The following is a 20474-nucleotide window of genomic DNA, read 5'->3' as shown; positions in this document are numbered from 1 at the left end:
TTTGCCTCGTTTTACAACAGGCTACATAAAAAGCACTAGCGAAGTCAGTACAAATTAAAATTTCATACCGACAATAATTTGTTTGTACTGCTCTATATACTATACACTGAAATGTAGGTACAACATTTATATTCCAAATGATTTATTTTATAATTATATGGTAAAAATGAGAAAGTAAGTACTTTTTCTGTAATAGTGTGCTGTGAAACTTTTTTATTTTTATGTCTGATTTTGTAAGCGAGTAGTTTTTAAGTGTGGTGAAACTTGGGGTATGCAAGACAAATCAGACTCCTGAAAGGGGAAGAGTAGCCTGGAAAGGTTGAGAGTCACTGGTTTAGGACACAGAGTGTCTCCTCATCAGAAATGAAGGGCTAAAGGAGTGCAGAGTGACTGCCATTAAGGGATCATCTAATCTGTCACTGCCTGAATGGATAAGGACCTCCCTAGGCACATAAATATAATTAGGGTGAAGAAAACTATTTAGCTGGCTTTGAACAAGAAGATCGCAAAGCAAGTGAGGTTAATGTGAGACATGGAAGTGGGTTGTAGTGTGGGAATTGCAGCATGTGTATTCCATCAGGGAAGGCTAATTGACTCTTGGGAAAATATAAACACTAGAAAGAAAATCAAACTAAAACATTAGCCTGAACACTAATGCTACTTGCTAAAGAATGATGGAAAATGAATGATCTCAACACGGAAAGAAAGAAATTAAGGGTGGAAGCTGCAGCTGTTCTGTGTTTGGCATGGCAAAGGTGGTTCTATGTCTCCTCTACAGCCTTATGCCTGAGTGGTGCAAAGCAGGAGAGGGTGCCTGGGGCGGGAAAGGAATGGGGCAGAATCTGATGCTAAGATTTTGTCTTTAGTGTCTAAGCAGATCTGCTTTTGTTCACTCTTTGGAGGAGTCCAGGAACATGATTTTCTTTCCTATCCATCATTTTGTCTTCTCTTTCTCTGGTGGGGCTATGGATTGGCAATGCAGCTAGTGCTGGTGCTGCTGCTACCAATGTTACACTGCGCTCTTTTCCTGACTCTAGAAGTTCTCCTGGCTTTTCTAACAGTTCATTCAGTGGAGGAGGAAGAGTGGGAACGAATTACGGACAGGGTGTTGCTATCCTGATAAAATATGCAGTAGCATGTGTCCTCTTGATAACCCAGCATTACTCCCAATTCCTCTCTCCCCCCAGTGAGGAGACAGAGGTATTTTTTAGAATCCATTTTCTATATCGGCTTGTTTGATATACTGAGATCCAGTAACTGCCCCCTCACTTGTAATCCCCTGCCATTGCATTTGAATTTGATATTCACCTTCACTGTTCCGTGCTGGACTCTCATAGAGCATTGCTGACTGTTATAATGGTTGCTGTATTCTACCCCAGAAGTGGTTGCATTGCCATGAAGTGCCACACAATTCCTGTATGGAAAGTAAAGAGAGAAAACAATGTCTAGCTGTTATATCACTGTTCAGGAAATCTGGACTCTGTTCCGGGCATTGCCAAAGGCTTGCTTCGTTGTACTGGACAAGTCTGCAATCAATTTTCCATATGTAAAATGAAGAGAATACTTACCTACCTTGCAGAGGTGTGTTAGGTAATTCATGACTTCTTTAAAACATTGTGAGTTCTTTGCACAGAAGGTGGAAAGCATTAAATGTGCTGTGTTCTTTGAGCCATATGCCAACTGTGATAAATATCAATGAAATATTCTAGAGTTTCCAAAGGAAATTAACTTGTAGCCCTCCTCAGCTGCAATATCACAAGGTTATAACACCCAATATAACCTAGATCATCCAGCTTGATTGCATGTTACTGGACTTTTGTTTTGGCAAATTGATAGCAAAAGCCATAGCAGAGAATAAATGTGCATTTATCACCCTTCTCCTCACTGTAAACTAAACCTCTCCACTGATGCTCTTTGGCCAAGTACTGACTCAATTTATTTCTCATCAGTTTGAGTCAGCCTGGCTGCATGCCATGGAGTATTATAGTTATGATGACATGTGATTAGCTTGCAGCACTTGAGAGCCAGGATTGAGGGCCCATTGTACAGGCAGGGTTTCTAGGAAATGGAATTTATATCTTTCCCCCCCCAAGTAGAACAATACATATTTTTTTAGCAAATGAGTGAAGTGATCAAATAAGCTAAACATCTCGAAGAGGATAATAGAGTTACGTTGCCAAATAGTCACATATCATAGAATCATAGAATCATAGAATATCAGGGTTGGAAGGGACCCCAGAAGGTCATCTAGTCCAACCCCCTGCTCAAAGCAGGACCAATTCCCAGTTAAATCATCCCAGCCAGGATATAGGAGAACATTTTGGAATTGACCTATAATGCAATAAATTAAGTGCAAATCAAGGAGACGGAATGCCTGTTTTAATACAGGAAAAGCCAATAAATAGGCACAAATTCCTTACCCAGACACCACCAGATCACCAAGATTTTATGTTGTGAGGTCAAGAGTGTATCCATGCTCCATGGGCAGGATTGTTCCAGAATCCTGCCCATCCCTCCCCCACAACAGAACTGCAATGTTTTCAGGGCAAGCAGGCCCCTCCACAGTCAGAGGGGAAGGAACAGGATTTGGCAGTTGTGGGATACGTGTGGGAGTTAGACATTTGTAATGAATAAATAACTTTCAGAAGTGGTTACCTTTTACTGTAAAAAAAAGTTGGAGGAATAAGGAACAATTTGACAGACTGGCAGTGCTGATAGTTTTCATGAGTTTAATGAGTCCCCAGCTTCTGGACTCCTCACATTGTATGAGAATCTCAGCTTTCGTATGTCTAAAATATTCTTTTCTAGACCACATGATTGCAGAGAAAAGTTGGAAAATGTGAAGCGAGTGCATCCAAACAGCTCAGAAACCAGAAGGCAAATAAAACCAACTCAACATTTATTATTTTAAAACATCTCAGGAGTTTCAAGCTAATGTCATGCCTTTTGGGGGGAGGCAGGCTTGTGATTTTATAATGTTTGGGATGGGCCAACATCATAGCTGTTTCATTAGTGGAGCTCCGGAAATAATGTTTGTTGGCAGTTCTGAAAAATAAAAATAAATTGTTTCTGGTCAACCCCAAAATTAAATTTTTCTGAATTTTTGGCAAATAAAAAAAAATGCATTGGAGCGAACAAAGCATTTCATTTAGATTTCAACACTTTTATGTTTTTTTTCATTTTTAAAAATGGAATTGAAGGAAATTCCAAAACAAAAAGTTGTTCAACCCAAAAAATCAAAATGTTTCATTTCAAAAATGTTGAAATGTTTCAACTTTTTTGAAATATATTGGTGGGGGGGGGGGAGAGGAGTTTGTTTTGTTTTACCAGTACAATTCTCTGAAATTGACACACATTCCTTACATGTTCTGTTGACACACATCTGTATTTTTTTACAGAAAAAAGTTTTGGAGGAAAAATTTTGTCCAGCTCTATTCATTACCAGTCAGTGATGAGGCAGGTGGCAATGTAGAAATGCAGAGAGGCCAGTCAGCATTACATGCAGAGTGGTCTGTGTTTGTCTGGTAATAGCTTGGTCCCAGTTTCCTTTACTGAACCCCTGGTCTCATGCCAGGCTAAGACCCTTCTGAAACCTGACCTTTCTCCAGTTCCACTCATCGTACTACAGTAACCTCTCAGACATGGGTTAGCAACTGCTCTTATTTCAACATGTAAAATTGTGAATCATTAGTCGATTTCCCTGGTTTTAGCTATCTTACTTCATTTGACTAAGAACTTCTGGTGCACTGTAGCCATTCCATTGGTGATGCAAACTGTATGGACTAAATCTCTTTGAAATGTATTCTGGCTTGTATAGCATAAGTCATTGATGGTTCATGAAATGGAGCTAGCTCTGAAACAGAAGGCAAAATATGAAAACGATCCCTTGTAAAAGGAAAGAAATAGAGCTGGATGTGATAATATGTGAGAGGAAAGACGATAATTAACCCTTTGGCCACTGTTCCCCAATGCCAGCCTTGTGTGGCAGAGTAGAATACATCCACCTTCTGTGAAGAGTTTATATAGCACCAACATACCCCGGTCATCTGCGGGCAGAATCGAACTGACTGTTAGCTAAGGCTGTAGAGCAGACTCATTTTCTCTCTTTAAGTGGTCTGGATACCACTAGATGGGACAGAACACCACACCCAGGAGGGTTTCATTTACATAGCCATTAGAGCTAGTCAGATACTAGGAACTATTGGTCCATTAAATAAATCATTTGAGGAAAAAGGAAAGCTGTGTCAAACAGTGAATTGGCCAAATTGTATTCAACCCTATCTAGTGCCAATGAAACATTAAAGCCAGAATACACAGTCCATGGGCCAGCAATAGGGGTACATTTTACTTAACATGTATGTTGTAAAGGGAATATTACTATACTCTCTTGCTTCTTACTGCTGTGAGGAAAGCAAGAGATATCAATCATCTAAGTACATATATTGCCCTTTGGCCATAGTATCTGAGCACCTGAGCCGTGAAATCTTGGCTTCACTAATGCTCCCTTAATAAAAACTTCCAGGACATCCAGTTATGACATAATCTTGAGGAAAAATATAGGCCTGCATGCAAACTGGAATGAAGATTGTTTCATCTGGTATAATGGAAACCATAAGTTTCACTGGTATTCAACCATCCAAAGTCTCAGAAATATGAACAGGAATCAATGTTTTGTTTAAATAACCCACTGAGCTCGAGAAACAAAAACATGATTTAATCTAAAATCCATTTCATAAGGAGTGATTCATCCAGCAAACTCCCTGTCCACTCTGCATTAGACCATAAGCCAGGGGAGCAGGGTTAATGACTCACTTATTTCATTTTGCAATCACATGCAGATGGCAGAATCTCACAGAGAGATGCAGCGCTGCATAGTTGGTGAGAGGTACAAAAGGAGACTTAGCCTAGAGGAACTCAGGTTGGGGATGCTTATAAACCAAAGGCTAAGGCTTGGTTTTCAAAGCTGTATATAGAGAACTGTTGAGAGAGAAAGAGAGAGACATCAAAAGGAAGAAACCATGTCAGTAGGAAAGGACATTAAATCAGAGGGTAAATGATACATATGTGGGTAAAGATAACCTAGAAAAGCAGGTGTTTGGGGCCAGATAGCCTTGTCCTAGTGTTAGAGGTCTAGATTCGCAAAGAAACTGAGGGTACATCTACAGTGGAATAAAAGACCTGCAGCCTGGCTGTGGCTGGCCTGGGTCAGCTGACAGGCTCAAAGGGCTAAAAATTGTTGTGTAGATGTTTGGGCTCTAGCTGGAGCCCAGGCTCTGGGACCATTCCCCATCATGGGGTCCAGAGCTCAGGCTCCAGTCTGAGCCCCAACGTCACAGCACTTTTATGGCCCTAGGGCCTGAGTCAGCTGACCCCGGGCAGCTGTGGGTGTTTAATTGTTGTGTAGATGTACTGTTAGGTGTGGTGATGCTGAGCCTAACCTTTAGGTGCCTAGAAAATCACTGGGATTCACAAAGCCTGGGTTAGGTGCCTGGGCAAAGAATGAGATAGGCAGCTCAGAATGGGATTCACAAAGGCCAGCACACTGGATGATCCTTGCCTAAGGCAGCCAGTGGGAAATGCTAAGCCCCACCCCACCCCTCTCATAGAGATAGGCACCTAAGTCTGGGCTGCAGGGAGGCACCACCTTCTAGTTGGGATTCTCAGCTGTGGTGTTAGGCTCCATTTTGGCAAAAAGGTGGGGATGTGGGGAGGAGCTTCCCTCTAAACTTTTAACCCAGTGCTTAAAGCACTCACCTGGAATGTGGGAGATACCTGATTCAAATCCCCTTCTTCCCCTGAGATGGGAGAAGGGATTTCAACAAGGATCTGCCACCTCTCACATGAGTGCTCTAGCCACTATGGGATATTCAGATGTGCAGCGCCCTCAGTCCCATCTGTTGAAGCTGTTCCACTGTAGGTAAATAATTTAAAAAGTCATTGGAGTAGGGGGACTGGATCCTGTGTCTCCCAGGGGTGTTATCTAACCACCACCACCACACTACAGCATCATTCTTGTGCATCTGCGTGCTCTCCCTTCCCCCCAGTGATGCTTTCATTATTTATCCGCAGTGCAATTTCAATGCTGGGTGAGAGAGAGTGTGAGCGAGCATGATTCATTCAGACATTCATAAATTCCAAAGCCAGAAGGGACCACTATGATCATCTAGTTTGAGCTTCCTCTTGTGTAACACAGGCCATAGAACTTTCTCCAAAATAATTCCTAGAGCAGATCTTTAAGAAAAACATCCAATCTTGGTTTAAAAATTGTCAGTAATGGAGAATCCACCATGGCCTTGGTAAATTGTTCCAATGATTAATTACCCTCGCTGTCAAAAATGTACACCTTATTTTGAGTCTGAATTTGTCTAGCTTCAGCTTCTAGCCATTGGATCATATTAGACCTTTCTCTGCTAGATTGAAGAGCCCATTATGAAATATTTATTCCCCACATAGATACTTATAGACTGCAACCAAGTCTCCCCTTTACCTTCTGTTTGTTAAGCTAAATAGATTGAGCTCTTTTAGTCTCTCACTATAAGACATGTTTTCTAATCCTTTAATCATTCTCATGGATCTTCTCTGAGCCCTCTCCAATTTATCAGCACTTTTCTTGAATTGTGGCACCAGAACTGGATACAGTATTCCAGCAGCAATCACACTAGTGCCAAATACAAAGGTAAATAACTTCTCAACACCGACTCAAAATTTCCCGGTTTATGCATCCCAGGATCACATTCGCTCTTTTGGCTACAGAGTCACATTGGGAGCTCATGTTCAGCTGATTATCCACCATGACCCCCAAATCTTTTTCAGAGTCACTGCTTCCCAAGATAGTCACCCATCCTGTATGTATGACCTAAATTCTTTGTTTCTAATCATTCTTAATAATGATGGATAGACCTGTTGAGATGAAGTAGATAAATGGAAGACTACAGGATGAAATGGGGATGCTTTGGACACTGGTTCTGCTGAAAGTTCCTTTTAAATTCATAGGAAGCTAGCTCATTCTCTGATGGTTACAGTGGGAAAATGGCTCTTTTGGGAGGACTTTGTGCCTTGAGTGGAGCTGCTAGTGTAGGTTAATGAAGGTTTCTGGCAGCAAAGAAGTTGGATGGGATGGGACTTTTCTCTAGCATAAATCCTGACCTGCCCCCTTCACAAAATCCTCATTGGATTCTAGAGTTCCTCATTGTTAGGTGTCTCCTTGCAGCTTGTTCTCAGCCTGACCTTTATTATTATTAATCATATTTATTATGGTAGGGTCCCTTTGTGCTAGGCACTGAACACATAAATAATAAAAAGAAAGTCTCCGGCCCAAAGAGCAGTCACAGTCTGAACATGCAGGGCTTTGGATGGATTGGTGTTGTCTTGCATGGGAGCATTATGAGAGAGTTTAGGAAGTGGGAGGGGGCTGGTCACTGTTTGGAGGCGAGGCAGGTAATAGTCAAAGAAAAGGAGAGTACAATGGTTAAAGCGGATTGCTCTGGCCAAGAGGCCAGTCTTTCGTGTTGGCTTTTTTGCACCTTGTCACATTTGGGTTTTAGTAAGAAATGCCAATGTGTACAGCAATATCTAAGAGAGAATTATAACAGCATAGGGCATTGCTACTATAAGACGTGATGGCCTTTCGACAACATTTGGTGTAAGATATCCTCATTCTTCCAGCATTACTTTACCACTCCTAAGGGTACAAAATAAAAGCAATTGGAAACATATTAATTTGACAGAGCCATGTTGTATTCATTTTAGGACAGGGCCAGTAATATCAATTTAATTTCCAATTGAGTTAGTACTGTTGAAAGGTGCTGGATTGCCTGTGACCTGAATTACTCTTTTTACAGAGCAGGTGCAGTACAATTAGCAGCAGTGCTCATAGACTATCAGAGTTGGAAGGGACCTCAGGAGATCATCTAGTCCAACCCCCTGCTCAAAGCAGGCACAATCCCCAATTTATTATTATTATTATTATTATTATTTTTTGCCCCAGATCCCTAAATGGCCCCTCAAGGATTGAACTCACAACCCTGGGTTTAGAGGGCCAATGCTCAAACCACTGAGCTATCCCCCCCTGACACATGCCCTTCAGTGTTCCTTAAACCTGTCCTGAAGGAAAAGAACTCAGGGACTGAAAAAGTCATTCACTTTCATTATTATTTATACTGTGGTAGTGCTTAGGAGTCCTATTCATGGCTCAGGACTTCATTGTGCTAAGTGCTAGGAACACAGAACAAACAGACAGTCCCTGCCTCTGAGATCTTACCATCCTTTTTTCATCCTTTTAAAAATTTTCCATGTCCAAACAGTGCATTATAGGAATCTTGCCAAGATTGTTTTCATAAACTTCATCAAAAGTGTGATAAGATGGGGGGATACTTGTGAAAAGTATTACACAAAGATGAGTGCTATTTAAATATACTAACCTCTGTGCACTACCTTTTTCAGAAGTGTTCTCTCATGTTATTGTTAAAGTATACATGAAGGGGCTGGGCCGAATGACTGTAATATAAAAATCCTTCCTTTTTAACATCTATATAGGTGAGATTAAAAGTACTTAAAATGCATAATAACCATTAGTGAGTCTGTAGCCCTTTGGGTTATGACATGCACAGCTTTCACTGGGCCACTGTTTTATTCATGTGATGTCCTGCCACTAGGTGTCATACTATGTTTGGTTTTGTAGGAAGAAAAGTAAAAAATGTTACTACATATGTTATAAATTGTGTGCACTGGATAGTCCAAAGCTGATGACATCACAACTTCATTAAGGTGCAGCTGTGACACACGCTGTGTAACACAATGTCCCCATCGTCTAATTTGAGGAGAAGCACCCACCTTTTTCTTAGGGCATTATTTTGAAATATTCCTGGACATTGTGGAAGTTTCTTCAGTGCCTTTCAGCAGCAAAGACAATAAGACTGATAGATTATTGGAAATGGACTAGCCTTGAGAACTAGTAATAATGAGATACAGGATTTTCACAACAAGGCTGGGAATTCAAATCAAGCCCAGAGTGGTAGTGATTGAAGGTCGCTACCATCGAATGTCCATCATAGGCCAATCTATTAAATGAGTTCGGTGGTCTCAGTCTAGTTCCTAGTGGATATTATAAAAACCATCATTACAAGTGGCATTCATTGGCATCCTTGTTGGTGTTCAGAGCAGATCAGCCAAAGTTTGGACATGGAGACCGGACTGTACTCTCAATCTTAAGTCTGGAGATCTGTTGATAGGCACTGAAAATAAATTTGTACTGCTTGTGGCCTTTGCTTTCTCCACTCTGTGGTTAAAAAGATGTCTAGCTTTACAGCTGGCATTCGGGCACCTTTGCCTATCATTGTATTACATATAATATTAAAACCACCCTCAGGCTCTGCCAGTAGCAAAAAATCCAGCATCGGAAGGTTGCAGTAATAGAAAGTGACCACACTGCTATTCTGTTGGGGAGAAAAGCAGGCGGAGCTGGCAGAGGTGGGACATGGCTAAAGTAGCTGAAGGATGCACTGATCCTATGAAGCCCCTGACAGATTTTGATGCTGCTTTTCCTAACACACTTTCCCACCCCCCCCCACCCCGCAGACTGTCAGCATTGCACATAACTTGCCCCTTCTACTGAGGTGTATCCTACCTGACTTGCAGCAGGTCTTACTGGTACAATTTGCATCCTGATACCAGCAGGAATGAATATATCCCAGGAAAAAGATTAACTAGTGTATATGTTAAATATTAAGAATCTTCTCCATGAGACTTGGCCAGATCTTTGGCTGTGATAAATTCAAACGTCAAGGTTTCATATTCCAATGAAGCAGCATAAAGGGGAGAATGGACTGCTTTAATATTACTCAGTCACCGGTTAGTCAAAGGGCCTCCTTCTGCTCTCCGAGAAGTCACTAGCAAAACTCCCATAAACTTCAGTAGAAGCAGGATTGGGCTCAATGCCTTGAAATAGTCCATCTACAGCCGGTCTGGCATTTTGGAGACTATGTTGTACTAACCAGTAAACAGGACACATTTTCCCCTCAGATACACTTGTGCAGTCTCTTTGAATTAGAGTCTTAGGCTATAACAGACGGCAGAATTTGTCCAGATGTATTATGCCAAACTCTGCATAATTAATCCCTATCCCATGGCTATTCATAGCCATATACAGGAAGCTTCATTTCCATGTGTTTCCTATCTCTTCTGAGCTGACTTTTTAGCCAATTCTGTAGCATTAGTGGTGTCAGTTTGGTTTTGAGTCCGCTTTCTTTTTTTAAACATTGCTCTGTAAAATTGTAGAGTATACTAGCCACTGAGTATGTGGGGTTTGGGTAGTTTTGGAATGGCATATACAGAATTGTTTTAAAAAACTGTACGAGTTTTGTGGAAATGTATCCATCCTGTTAGAGGGCTTTACTCTTATAGGCTAAACCATGATGAATTTGCTGAACAAACAAGGGAATTGCAATCTCTAAAGCATATTGCACTTTGGTAAAATGTAAACATATCAAATGGCTGACTAATATGAACACTATATGGCTACATTCATTTTCCATCAACAAAAATGGGAAAACATTTGATAACATCAACATGAAAATAAATATGGATGCAGGAGCCCATGCTAGCAGGTTGCATTGCAGGATCACAGCCAAATGTATCATGCCATTCTAGATGCTTTTGTGCTTTGATGAATCTTGATCATAGAACCATAGAAATGTAGGACTGTAAGGGACCTCAGTAAGTCATTTAGTCCAGTCCTCTACACTGAGGCAGGGCTAAGTATTAGACCATCCTTGACAGGTGTTTGTCTACCCCAGTTCTTAAAAACCTTCAGTGATGGAGATTCTATATTCTCCCTAGGTTATTTTGTTCCAGTGCTTAAATATGCTTAAAGTTGGGAATCTTGGGAAGTTTTTCCTTATGTCTAACCTAAATCTCCCTTGTTGCAATTTAAGTCCATCATTTCTTGTCATGTCCTCAGTAGTAAAGGAGAACAATGTACCTCCTTCCTCTTCTTATTGCAACTTTGTATGTACTTGAAGACTTATGTTTGCCTTCAGCCTTCTCTTCTCCAGACTAAAGAAGCCCTATTTTTTCAATCTTTCCTCAGAGGCAATCTTTTCTAAACCTTTGATCATTTTTGTTGCTCTCCTCTGTCCCCATCTTTCCCAAAGTGTGGTCCCCAGAATTGTATTCCAGTTGAGGCCTTTTCAGTGTTAGGTAGAGTAGAAAAACTACTTCTCATGTCTTGCTTACACAACTTGTTAATACATCCTAGAATTCTGTTTACTTTTTTTGAAACAGTATTACATTGTTGACTCATATTTAGTTTGTGATCCGCTGTAACCCCTACATTCTTGTCTGCAGTATTCCTTCCTAGGCAGTCATTTCCCATTTTGTATTTATGCAATTGATCATTCCTTCCCAAGCTTCATCCGCTTTATTCCATACCATTTCTCCAATTTGTCAAGATCATTTTGAATTCTAATCCTGTCCTCAAAAGTGCTTGCAACCCTTCCCAGATTTATAAGTGTACTCCTTATGCCATTATCCAAATAATTTATGAAGACACTGAATAGAACTGGACCCAAGACAGATCCCCACAGGACCCCACTTGATATGTCTATCCCTTGTTGCCCCCATCACTCTGTCTGCTCTCACCACCCTCTTCCTAAATTGGGCCAATAAAAGATATCCTCACCCACCTTGTCACTCTAAGGTCATGTGAGACAGTATCCAAAGCCTTACTAAAGTTGAGATGTATCATATCTACTGCTTCCCTCCAATCCACCAGGCTTGTTGCCCTGTCAAAAAATAATATTAAGTTGGTTTGACATGATTTGTTCTTGACAAATCCATGTCGACTGTTACCTATCACCTTGTTATTTTCTAGGTGCTTACAAATTTATTATTTGCTCCATTATCTTTTTGGGTACCAAAGTTAAGCTGACTGGTCTATAATTTCCTGCATTATTGTCCTTATTCCCCTTTTTATAAATAGGTACTATATTTGCCCTTTTCCAGGCCTCTGGGATCTCTCTCCCATCCTCCATGAGTTCTCAAAGATAATTGCTAATGGCTCAGAGATCTCTTCAGCCAGTTCCTTAAGCATTCGAGAATGTATTTCATCAGGCCCTGCTGACTTGAAGACATCTAACTTGTCTAACGGCTGGACTACACTAACTCTGTAAGTCAACCTAAGTTACACTACTTCAGATATGTAAGTTACATAACTGAAGTCGATGTAACTTAGGTCAACTTACAGCGGTGCCCACACCCCCCTATGTTGATTGGAGACACTCTCCTGCCAATTTACCTTCCGCCTCTTAGGGAGGTAGAGTACAGATGTCGATGGGAGAGCGCTGTGCCAACGACTTAGCTTGTTGTCACCAGACCTGCTAAATCTACACCGCTGCATCGATCACAGCAGTGCAGATTTAGCCAGAAGTGTAGACAAGCCCTAAGTAATTCTTATCTTGTTCTTTCCCTACTTTAGACTCAGAACCTACCCCATTTACACTGATGTTTACTATGTTAGTCACCAAATCACTGCTAACTTTTTTGCTGAAAACTGAAACAAAAAAAACATTTAACACTTCAGCAATTGCTGCATTTTCTGTTATTGTCTTTCTCTCTTCATTAAGTAAGGGGCCTACCCTGCTGTTAGTCTTTCTCTTGCTTCTAATGGAAGATGCCAGACTGGCAGGTGTGCAGATATAAGTGCTCTGGAAGAACCAATAGGAGGGATGAGATGTCAGCCAGGTCTCCCTAGCCTATTAGCTTCTGGACCCCTCTGTTGACTGTCAGCAAAGACAAAACACCACATCACCTGTGGGTGATCACTAAGGTGCCAGAAGGACTCCTCATTGTTTTTTGCTGATACAGACTAACACGGCTACCACTCTGAAACTTTTGACAAAGTGATCATTCTATATCTGGCTTCTCTATCCTCATTCTCAAAGAAAACCTGCACAACACTTTCAAAAGGAAAGCCTGGGAGCTTAAATTAATAACTTTGCTAGGCACTAAAAATCATGGACTGAGCAGAGACACTGGATTTATGCTTTATGACAACAACCTATAATCCACTAACTTCTGCCTCCTCTTCCCCCTCCCCTCCCCATGACTGGAGAAGTGGTAATGGGCCACTTCAGCTTGAATGGTCCCTTGAAATATGTTAACTACTTATGCTAAACAATCTGTTCCACCTTGTATTTAGTTGTGACGCTCTGAGGGCTTGGCTACACTTGCGAGTTACAGCGCAATAAAGGAGCCCCAGGTACACTAGCTCACTACCCACCCACACTGGCAAGGCACGTAGAACACTCTGACTCTGTGGCTAGAGAGCTCCTGGTACTCCACCTTGGCGAGTGGAATAACATTTTGTGCACCCCCGCTGGAGCGCTGAGGTGCCAGTGTGGACGCCCTGGTCTGTTAGTGCGCTCTGATCAGCCTCCAGAAGTGTCCCACAATGCCTGTTCTAGCCACTCTGGTCATCACTTTGAACTCTACTGCCCTGCCCTCAGGTGACCAACCATCAGACCTGCCCTTTAAAGTCTCTGTGAATTTTGAAAATCCCCTTCCTGTTTGCTCAGCCAGGTGTGGAGTGCTCTCAGCAAATCTTTCCAGGTGACCATGCCTCCATGCACCAGGCGAGACCCAGTATGGAGCAATGGTGAGGTGCTGGACCTCATCAGTGTTTGGGGGGAGGAAGCTCTCCAGTCCCAGCGGCGCTCCAGCCGTAGGAATTATGATACCTTCGGGCAGATATCAAGGGACATGATGGAAAGGGGCCATGACCGGGACGCACTGCAGTGCAGGGTTAAAGTGAAGGAGCTGCGGAATGCCTACCACAAAGCCTGCAAGGTAAACAGTCACTCCGGTGCTGCCCCTGCAACCGGCCATTTCTACAAAGAGCTGGATGCGATACTTGGGGGCAACCCCACCTCCACTCCGAGTACCACCATGGACACTTCAGAGCCCAGTTCAACAAGGTGGGAGGAGGAGGAGGAGCAAAGCGGGAGCGAGAGTTCTAAGGTGGAGGAAGACACCCCGGAATCCCTGGATGCATGCAGCCAGGAGCTGTTCTCAAGCCAGGAGGAAGGTAGCCTGTTGCAGCGGCTGGTGCTTGGGGAAGTACAAACACCAGAGGAGGTTCCCGGTAAGCAGCTTTTATTTTGGGAAGGAAGTTATTTGGTGAGGGCTCTTGGGGCGAGGAGGGTTCGGGCTGCATGCATACCTAGATGCAGAATAGGGCGTTGATGTGCTCTCTCACATCATGGTAATTGGCCTCAGTGATCTCTTTAAAGGTCTCATCCAGAACTTGAGCAATGCGCTTGGGCAGGTTTCTCGGGAGAGCCACTGTGGTCCTTGTCCCACTCAGGCTAACTTGTCCATGCCACTGTGCCTTGAGGGGTGGGGGGACCATTGCTGCACACAGGCAAGCTGCATATGGGCCAGCGCAGAAGCCGCATTGCAGTAGAAGACCCTCCCTTGCTTCCCAGGTCACCCTCAGCAGTGAGGTATCTTCCAGGAAGAACTCCTGTGGAAAATGTGGGGACAGTGTTCAGTATAGGGGCCCCCTGCCACTGTTGGCTCTCCCCCAGGCACAGAAACCCAGAGGACAGTACAATCGTGAAACAATCAGTCACGCTTCACCCTGTGCTTACTCACGATTTTGGGGCTCCCGTGGGTTATGTGCGCTTGCTTTGGGATGGGCAAATTATGCTATTGTGTAGACTGTGCTCGCCCTTAAGTAGGGGGGACTCATTGCTCTGTTTGGTGTGAACAATGCTGCCTCTGTTAAGTGTTGCATTTTGCCTTTACAGATGCAACCTTGAGATCTCAACCGTCCGTGTTATCACCGGCCGAAAGACTCCAAAGAATCAGAAAGAGGCCACATAGAAACAAGGAAGACACGTTCCATGAAGTAATGCAGCATTCAAGTAATGAAAATCGAAAAGTGCAGGAGTGGTGGGAGAGTGAAAGGAGGATCCTCCAGCAGAATGAGGAGCGTCAGCACAAAAGCGCGGTGCTCCGGCAGCAAAGCACGGATCGGACGATAAGCATAATGGAGAGATAAGTGGACGCCATGCAGGCAGAGCACTACGATGCCCGCCTGCCCCTGCAGCCTTTGTTCCAAAACTCTTTCCCTTGTGCCCCCATGTCACCTCCAACCCACTTACCCCAACATCCGGGTTCTTACCACCACCAGCTGCCTCCAACACCCGTAGCTTCACCACCCAGCCCTGCAAACTACAACACTTACCCGCTGCACTCAGCCCCCATCACCATGCAGTATAGCCATTCTGAAGTGCAGCACTCATTGCACAGCACTCCAGACAGGAAGGCTGAGTATGACAACAGGACATACACAAATCTGTGATTGTACCATTCCCCACTCCACCCCCTTGCCCTTTCTGTTTCTCAAGCAGTTGTGTTTCTTTTCAATAAATGAATTTTTTTTTCAATAAATGGATTTTTTGTCTTTGAAAATATTCTTTATTATTGCATAAAGTAAAAGATACCTTAGCCCAGGAAAGAAAGGCACTGCAAGTCAGTGTAGCAAACAAAGATTCCTACTAAAATTGGACCCACTGCACTTCACTCCCGTGCAGGGCACCAGACATTACTGGTGGCTTTCAGCCTCAAATTGCTCCCTCAAGACATCCCTAATCCTTGCAGCCTCGCACTGGGACCCTCTAATAGCCCTGTTCTCTGGCTGTTCAAATTCAGCCTCCAGGTGTTGAACCTCCGAGTTCCATGCCTGAGTGAATCATTCACCCTTCCCTTCATAAATGTTATGGAGGTACAGCACACAGATATAATGGCAGGGATGCTGTCATCGGCCAGGTCCAGCTTCCCATACAGAGAATGCCAGCGGCCCTTTAAATGGCCAAAAGCACACTCCACAGTCATTCTGCACTGGCTCAGCCTGTTGTTGAAGCATTCCTTGCTGCTGTCAAGGCTCCCTGTGTAGGGTTTCATGAGCCACGGCATTAAAGGGTAAGAGGGGTGTAGGGAGCCAGGGTGGCTCCCCTCCGAACCAGAGGGTAAAGAGCCACCCTCTGAGCCTGAGTGGGCGGGGCCAGGCCAAGCTTCCGCCAATCCCCGGAAGGGGAAGGGTGGGACAGGAAGTACAAAGGGCGGGGCCCTCTGCCCAGTGAGGAGAGCACCAGGGAGGGAGACAGACACTGCTGGCTGCTCCCTCGCGATCCTGCTGCTGACCCAGGCGAAGCCCTGGGCAAGGAGGAGCCTGACTGGGGGGAAGGCCTGTGGCAACCAGGGCTGCCGGCCGCTGAATACCCAGAGGACCTGGAGGGGCCTGACTGCAGCCTGGGCCAGCGTGAGTCCGATACTGAGGGGGAGCGGGAGTGGCCCACTGCAGAATACTCGGACGAGATGGAGGGACCGGAGTGGCCCGCCGCAGAATACTTGGATGAGATGGAGGGACCGGAGCTGCCCGCAGCGGAATACCCGGAGGAGATGGAGGGACCAGAGTGACCCGCCTGAGAGACCGTGTAGGAAGTAGCCCAGGGGCCGAACTACACCGTGGGGTGGGTGTGTTTGGTCAGCGGGTGCGGATAGCCCCGCTGATCCAGTGGCGGGACCTTCGCCTCCCGCCACTGTCAGGGCCCTGGGCTGGAACGCAGTGGAGTTGGGTGGGCCTGCGTTCCCCTACCCTGGCGCTCCCCTGCCTGAGGGGCGCGCTACTGACTCTTGCCGGCGCTCCCCTGCCTGAGGGGCGCGCTACTGACTCTTGCCAGCGCTCCCCTGCCTGAGGGGCGCGCTACTGACTCTTGCCGGCGCTCCCCTGCCTGAGGGGCGCACTACTGACTCTTGCCAGCGCTCCCCTGCCTGAGGGGTGCGCTACTGACTCTTGCCGGCGCTCCCCTGCCTGAGGGGCGTGCTATTGACTCCGGCCGGCACACCTTCCCGCTAATTCCCCAATGCCTGGAAGGTGTGGCCGAGGCCTGCCACGGGTAGGGGCTCGGAGGACCGACCGACACCTGTCACAAAGGGTCTCCAAGGATCACAATAGGCATTTCAACTTCCCCTGTGGTGATCTTCTGGTCTGGGAAAAATGTCCTGGCTTGCAGCTTCCTGAACAGGCAAGTGTTCTGAAAGATGCATGCGTCATGCACCTTTCCGGTTAATGTCAATGAAACGCCCACCGTGATCCACAAGTGCCTGGTGAACCACAGAGAAATACCCCTTCCGATTAATGTACTCGGATGCTAGGTGGGCTGGTGCCAGAATTGGAATATGTGTGCAAGTTAGGGAAACCCATCTGTGCAAAGCCATCCACAATGTCATGCATGTTACCCAGAGTCACAGTTCTTCTGAGCAGGATGCGATTAATGGCCCTGCAAACTTGCATCAACAAGATTCCAGCGGTTGACTTTTCCACTCCAAACTGGTTAGTGACCGATCGGTAGCTCTCTGGAGTTGCCAGCTTCCAGATTGCAATAGTCACCCACTTCTCCACCATCAGGGCAGCTCTCAATCTCATGTCATTGCACCGCAGGGTGGGGGCGAGCTCCTCACACAGTCCCATGAAAGTGGCTTTTCTCATCCAAAAGTTCTGCAGCCACTGCTCATCGTCCCAGACTTGCATGACGATGTGATCCCACCACTCAGTGCTTGTTTCCCAAAAGCGGTGTTCCACGGTGGTGAGCATGTCCATGGATGCCACAAGCAAACTCATGTCATATGCGTTACTGGAGTCGATATCATTGGAGCCCTCACTGTCACTTTGGATCATAAGGAATAACTCCACTGCCAAACGTGACGTGCTGGCGAGACTCGTCGGCATACTCCTCAGCAGTTTGGGCTTCATTGCCGCAGACTATAAGGGAAGACAGAGCATGCAGTACAGAAAACGTTGAAAGATGGTGCCAAATGTGGATGAAAGCACAGGGATTGCTGGGATGCGAACTAATGCATCACGGGGCTTTGGGACAGGACCTAGAATGCCCCGCACCCCCTGCTCCCTTCCCACAAGCCACAGTGCCAGAATGGGAAAAGATGCTCTGTGAGATAGCTGCCCATAATGCACTGCTCCCAATGCCGCTGCAAACGTGGCCATGCCAGTGCGTTTGCAGCTGTCAGTGTGGACAGACCACCAAGCTTTCCCTATTGCGCTCTCCAAAGGTGGGTTTAACTCAAAGCGCTCTACATCTGCAAGTGTAGCCATGCCCTGAGTACGCTTTCCAGACCTGAAGAAGAGCTCTGTAGGCTTGAAAGCTCTGTGTAAGCTTTAAAGTTTGTCTCTCTAAAGTTGGTCCAATAAAATATATTACCTCACCTACCTTGTCTCTCTAATATCCTGGGACCAACACAGCTACAACAACAATGCAAACATGTCAGCAAAGGTGTCAGTTGGTATCACTTGTTATGGTACTTTGTGAAATGTGGATACTTGCTGTCTTTAGACTGGATTGAGACCATCAAATTCCTCTCACCCAAGCCACCAAAGAGCCATCAGAATGTCATTAACTCCCATCCAGAGCTAGTGACTTTTACTGTCAGCCTGAAGGGTCTACACCTCCTCACTAATACCATGTGCTATTCGGTCCCTTTACATTGGGACAGATTTTGATACCTTTACACACCTGAGTAGTAACTTTCTTTTCTAGGTATCCCACTAACTTCATTGGGACTATGTGAGCATTAGGGTACTACTCATGGTGAGTATGGGTTGCAGAAACTGGACCTTTTAGATTTCCAAATGTCTCTGGAACAGTCACTGCTGCTGTTACAGTGTGAACTCTAAGACTGACTACCAGCACAAACTTTGGATAGCTGTGTGCCTAGAAGATACCTATAAGGATTCCAGACACAAAGAGTCCTTTCAAGTTTGCATGTGGTCGGCAATATGTCTTCAGAATCTCTTCCATCAAAGAATAAACCGATGAAGCTATTTTTGCCTCACAAACCACATTTTTTGGAAGAGTGAATTTTTCTTTAAATACTCCTGTTTTTCACAAGTCCAGTGCAGGCATGCCATTCCCATGCCTTTTCTACATCCATTTAAGCATGTGTAATACATCAAGTCAATATGTCAGTGAGGAGGACTTTCTGAAAAGCTCCACCAAGTTAAGAAAAACATTACTAAAAAGACTGTGGTTTTCAAAAACTTCTTTAAAAGAAAAAAAGTTCACTTTTAATTTAAATCCTCCTTCTTCATAACAAATTTAGCTTGTGTGGTCACCACCTATCTAATTTCCTAGATAGAGCCTCCAACATCATGTGGAATACAGTATGTCTGATAATAACATAATATAGGACTTTACATGTTCAAAGCATTCTACAGCTTCAACTAATTAATCTACTAAGTATAGATGCAGGAGAGTAGTTTGAAGCAGATGGGAAGAGAAATCTCAGGGATTTTCCTTGAGCCACTTTCAAACCTGACAGTCAATTTAAACCAGGGGAACTTTATATTTGGGTAAATTATAATGATGGTTTGCATTCTGAATGTCAGGCATCATGTTACAAATACACTGTGGATCCCATTCTCTTTGTAGCAGACAGATGAATGAGGTAGAACTAAAGCACCATGGCACTATTTAAGTATTACCACGTGAATTTTCTTGACCTAAAACACAGTCAGTTTGGTTGGCGGGGATGGCCTTTTTCACAGCACTAATCCAGAATACATGTAAATCCACTTACGCTCAGTGGAAGGTAACTCACAGTTGGCTGTTCAGAATTAATAGAAGGAATCTTCCAAAATATTTCTTTATCCATCTTTGGATTTGGGTGTATCCTTCCAGTCCCATCCAGCCATAACAGCTGCCATGACAAAATGTATTTTAATTAGTTCTGTCTCTGTTTCTGTTGTTCATTGAATGTAGTGCTGGTAAAAGGTGCTGGACTGAGCACCCTGGAGAGGTAGAGTGGTCTAGTGGTTAAGAGTGCTAGCCTGTATCTTATGAGATCTGAGTTCAGTTCACTGCTTTGCCACAGATTTCCTGTGTGACCTTAGATAAATCACTTAGTCTCCTGTGCCTGTCCCCCAGGTGTAAAATAGGAATAATACTGCCCTCCTTCATGGGGGGGGGGGGGCAGAATTCCAGCAATACCAAACTACTGGAAGACCTGCAAGCCAGTCTATTTATTGTTTCCTGTGGATGTGATTTCCAGGGGCATAGGACTTCCTAATGAAAGGGCAGAAAAACTGTAGGATTGATTTTGGCAGCTGGCAGTGAGATAGATTTCTGATGTTTTCACTGGAGTGCCTAACATAAATGGTTTCTAAGAGAAATACATGCATATGCACAGATTATCTACGGGCCTGATTCGCCTTTCACTTATGATGGCTTTACCCATGTGTTATTCCACTGACTTCAGTGGCATTACTGCTGATTTATGCCAGTGTAAGAGCAGAATCAGGACCCTGGTAATTAAAACTCAGCAAGTATTTTAAACAATAAATTAAACAACTCCCGAGCTGGAATAATTCTCATTGCAACTACTGGGAAAGTGAAGAAAGG

At 44.4% G+C, this 20474-nt stretch overlaps 2 protein-coding genes across 2 annotated transcripts in view; both read left to right on the top strand.

Annotated features, from left to right (window-relative positions):
* The window catches only part of LOC311525128 (rho GTPase-activating protein 7-like), a 148827-nt gene that overhangs the window by 33984 nt on the left and 94369 nt on the right, over nt 1-20474 (top strand). The window lies entirely within an intron of this gene.
* On the top strand, nt 13504-15366 carry LOC311525130 (uncharacterized protein). The gene is made up of 2 exons (XM_084636941.1): nt 13504-14137; nt 14805-15366. Exons 1-2 carry the CDS (start codon nt 13612-13614, stop codon nt 15056-15058), a joined length of 780 nt encoding a protein of 259 aa, XP_084493067.1. The 5' UTR covers nt 13504-13611; the 3' UTR covers nt 15059-15366.

Source organism: Lepidochelys olivacea, assembly GCF_965140295.1.
Source record: "Lepidochelys olivacea isolate rLepOli2 genome assembly, chromosome: 8".
Lineage (NCBI taxonomy): Eukaryota > Metazoa > Chordata > Testudines > Cheloniidae > Lepidochelys > Lepidochelys olivacea.
The sequence above is the reverse complement of the archived record's forward strand: the minus strand, read 5'-3'. Positions and strand labels throughout refer to the sequence as shown.

Coding starts and splice junctions, on each gene's coding strand:
- LOC311525130 (XM_084636941.1), top strand. CDS start 13,612: ATGCCTCCATGCACCAGGCGAGACCCAGTATGGAGCAATGGTGAGGTG. Junction 14,138..14,804: donor AACACCAGAGGAGGTTCCCG/GTAAGCAGCTTT, acceptor TTGCCTTTACAG/ATGCAACCTTGAGATCTCAA.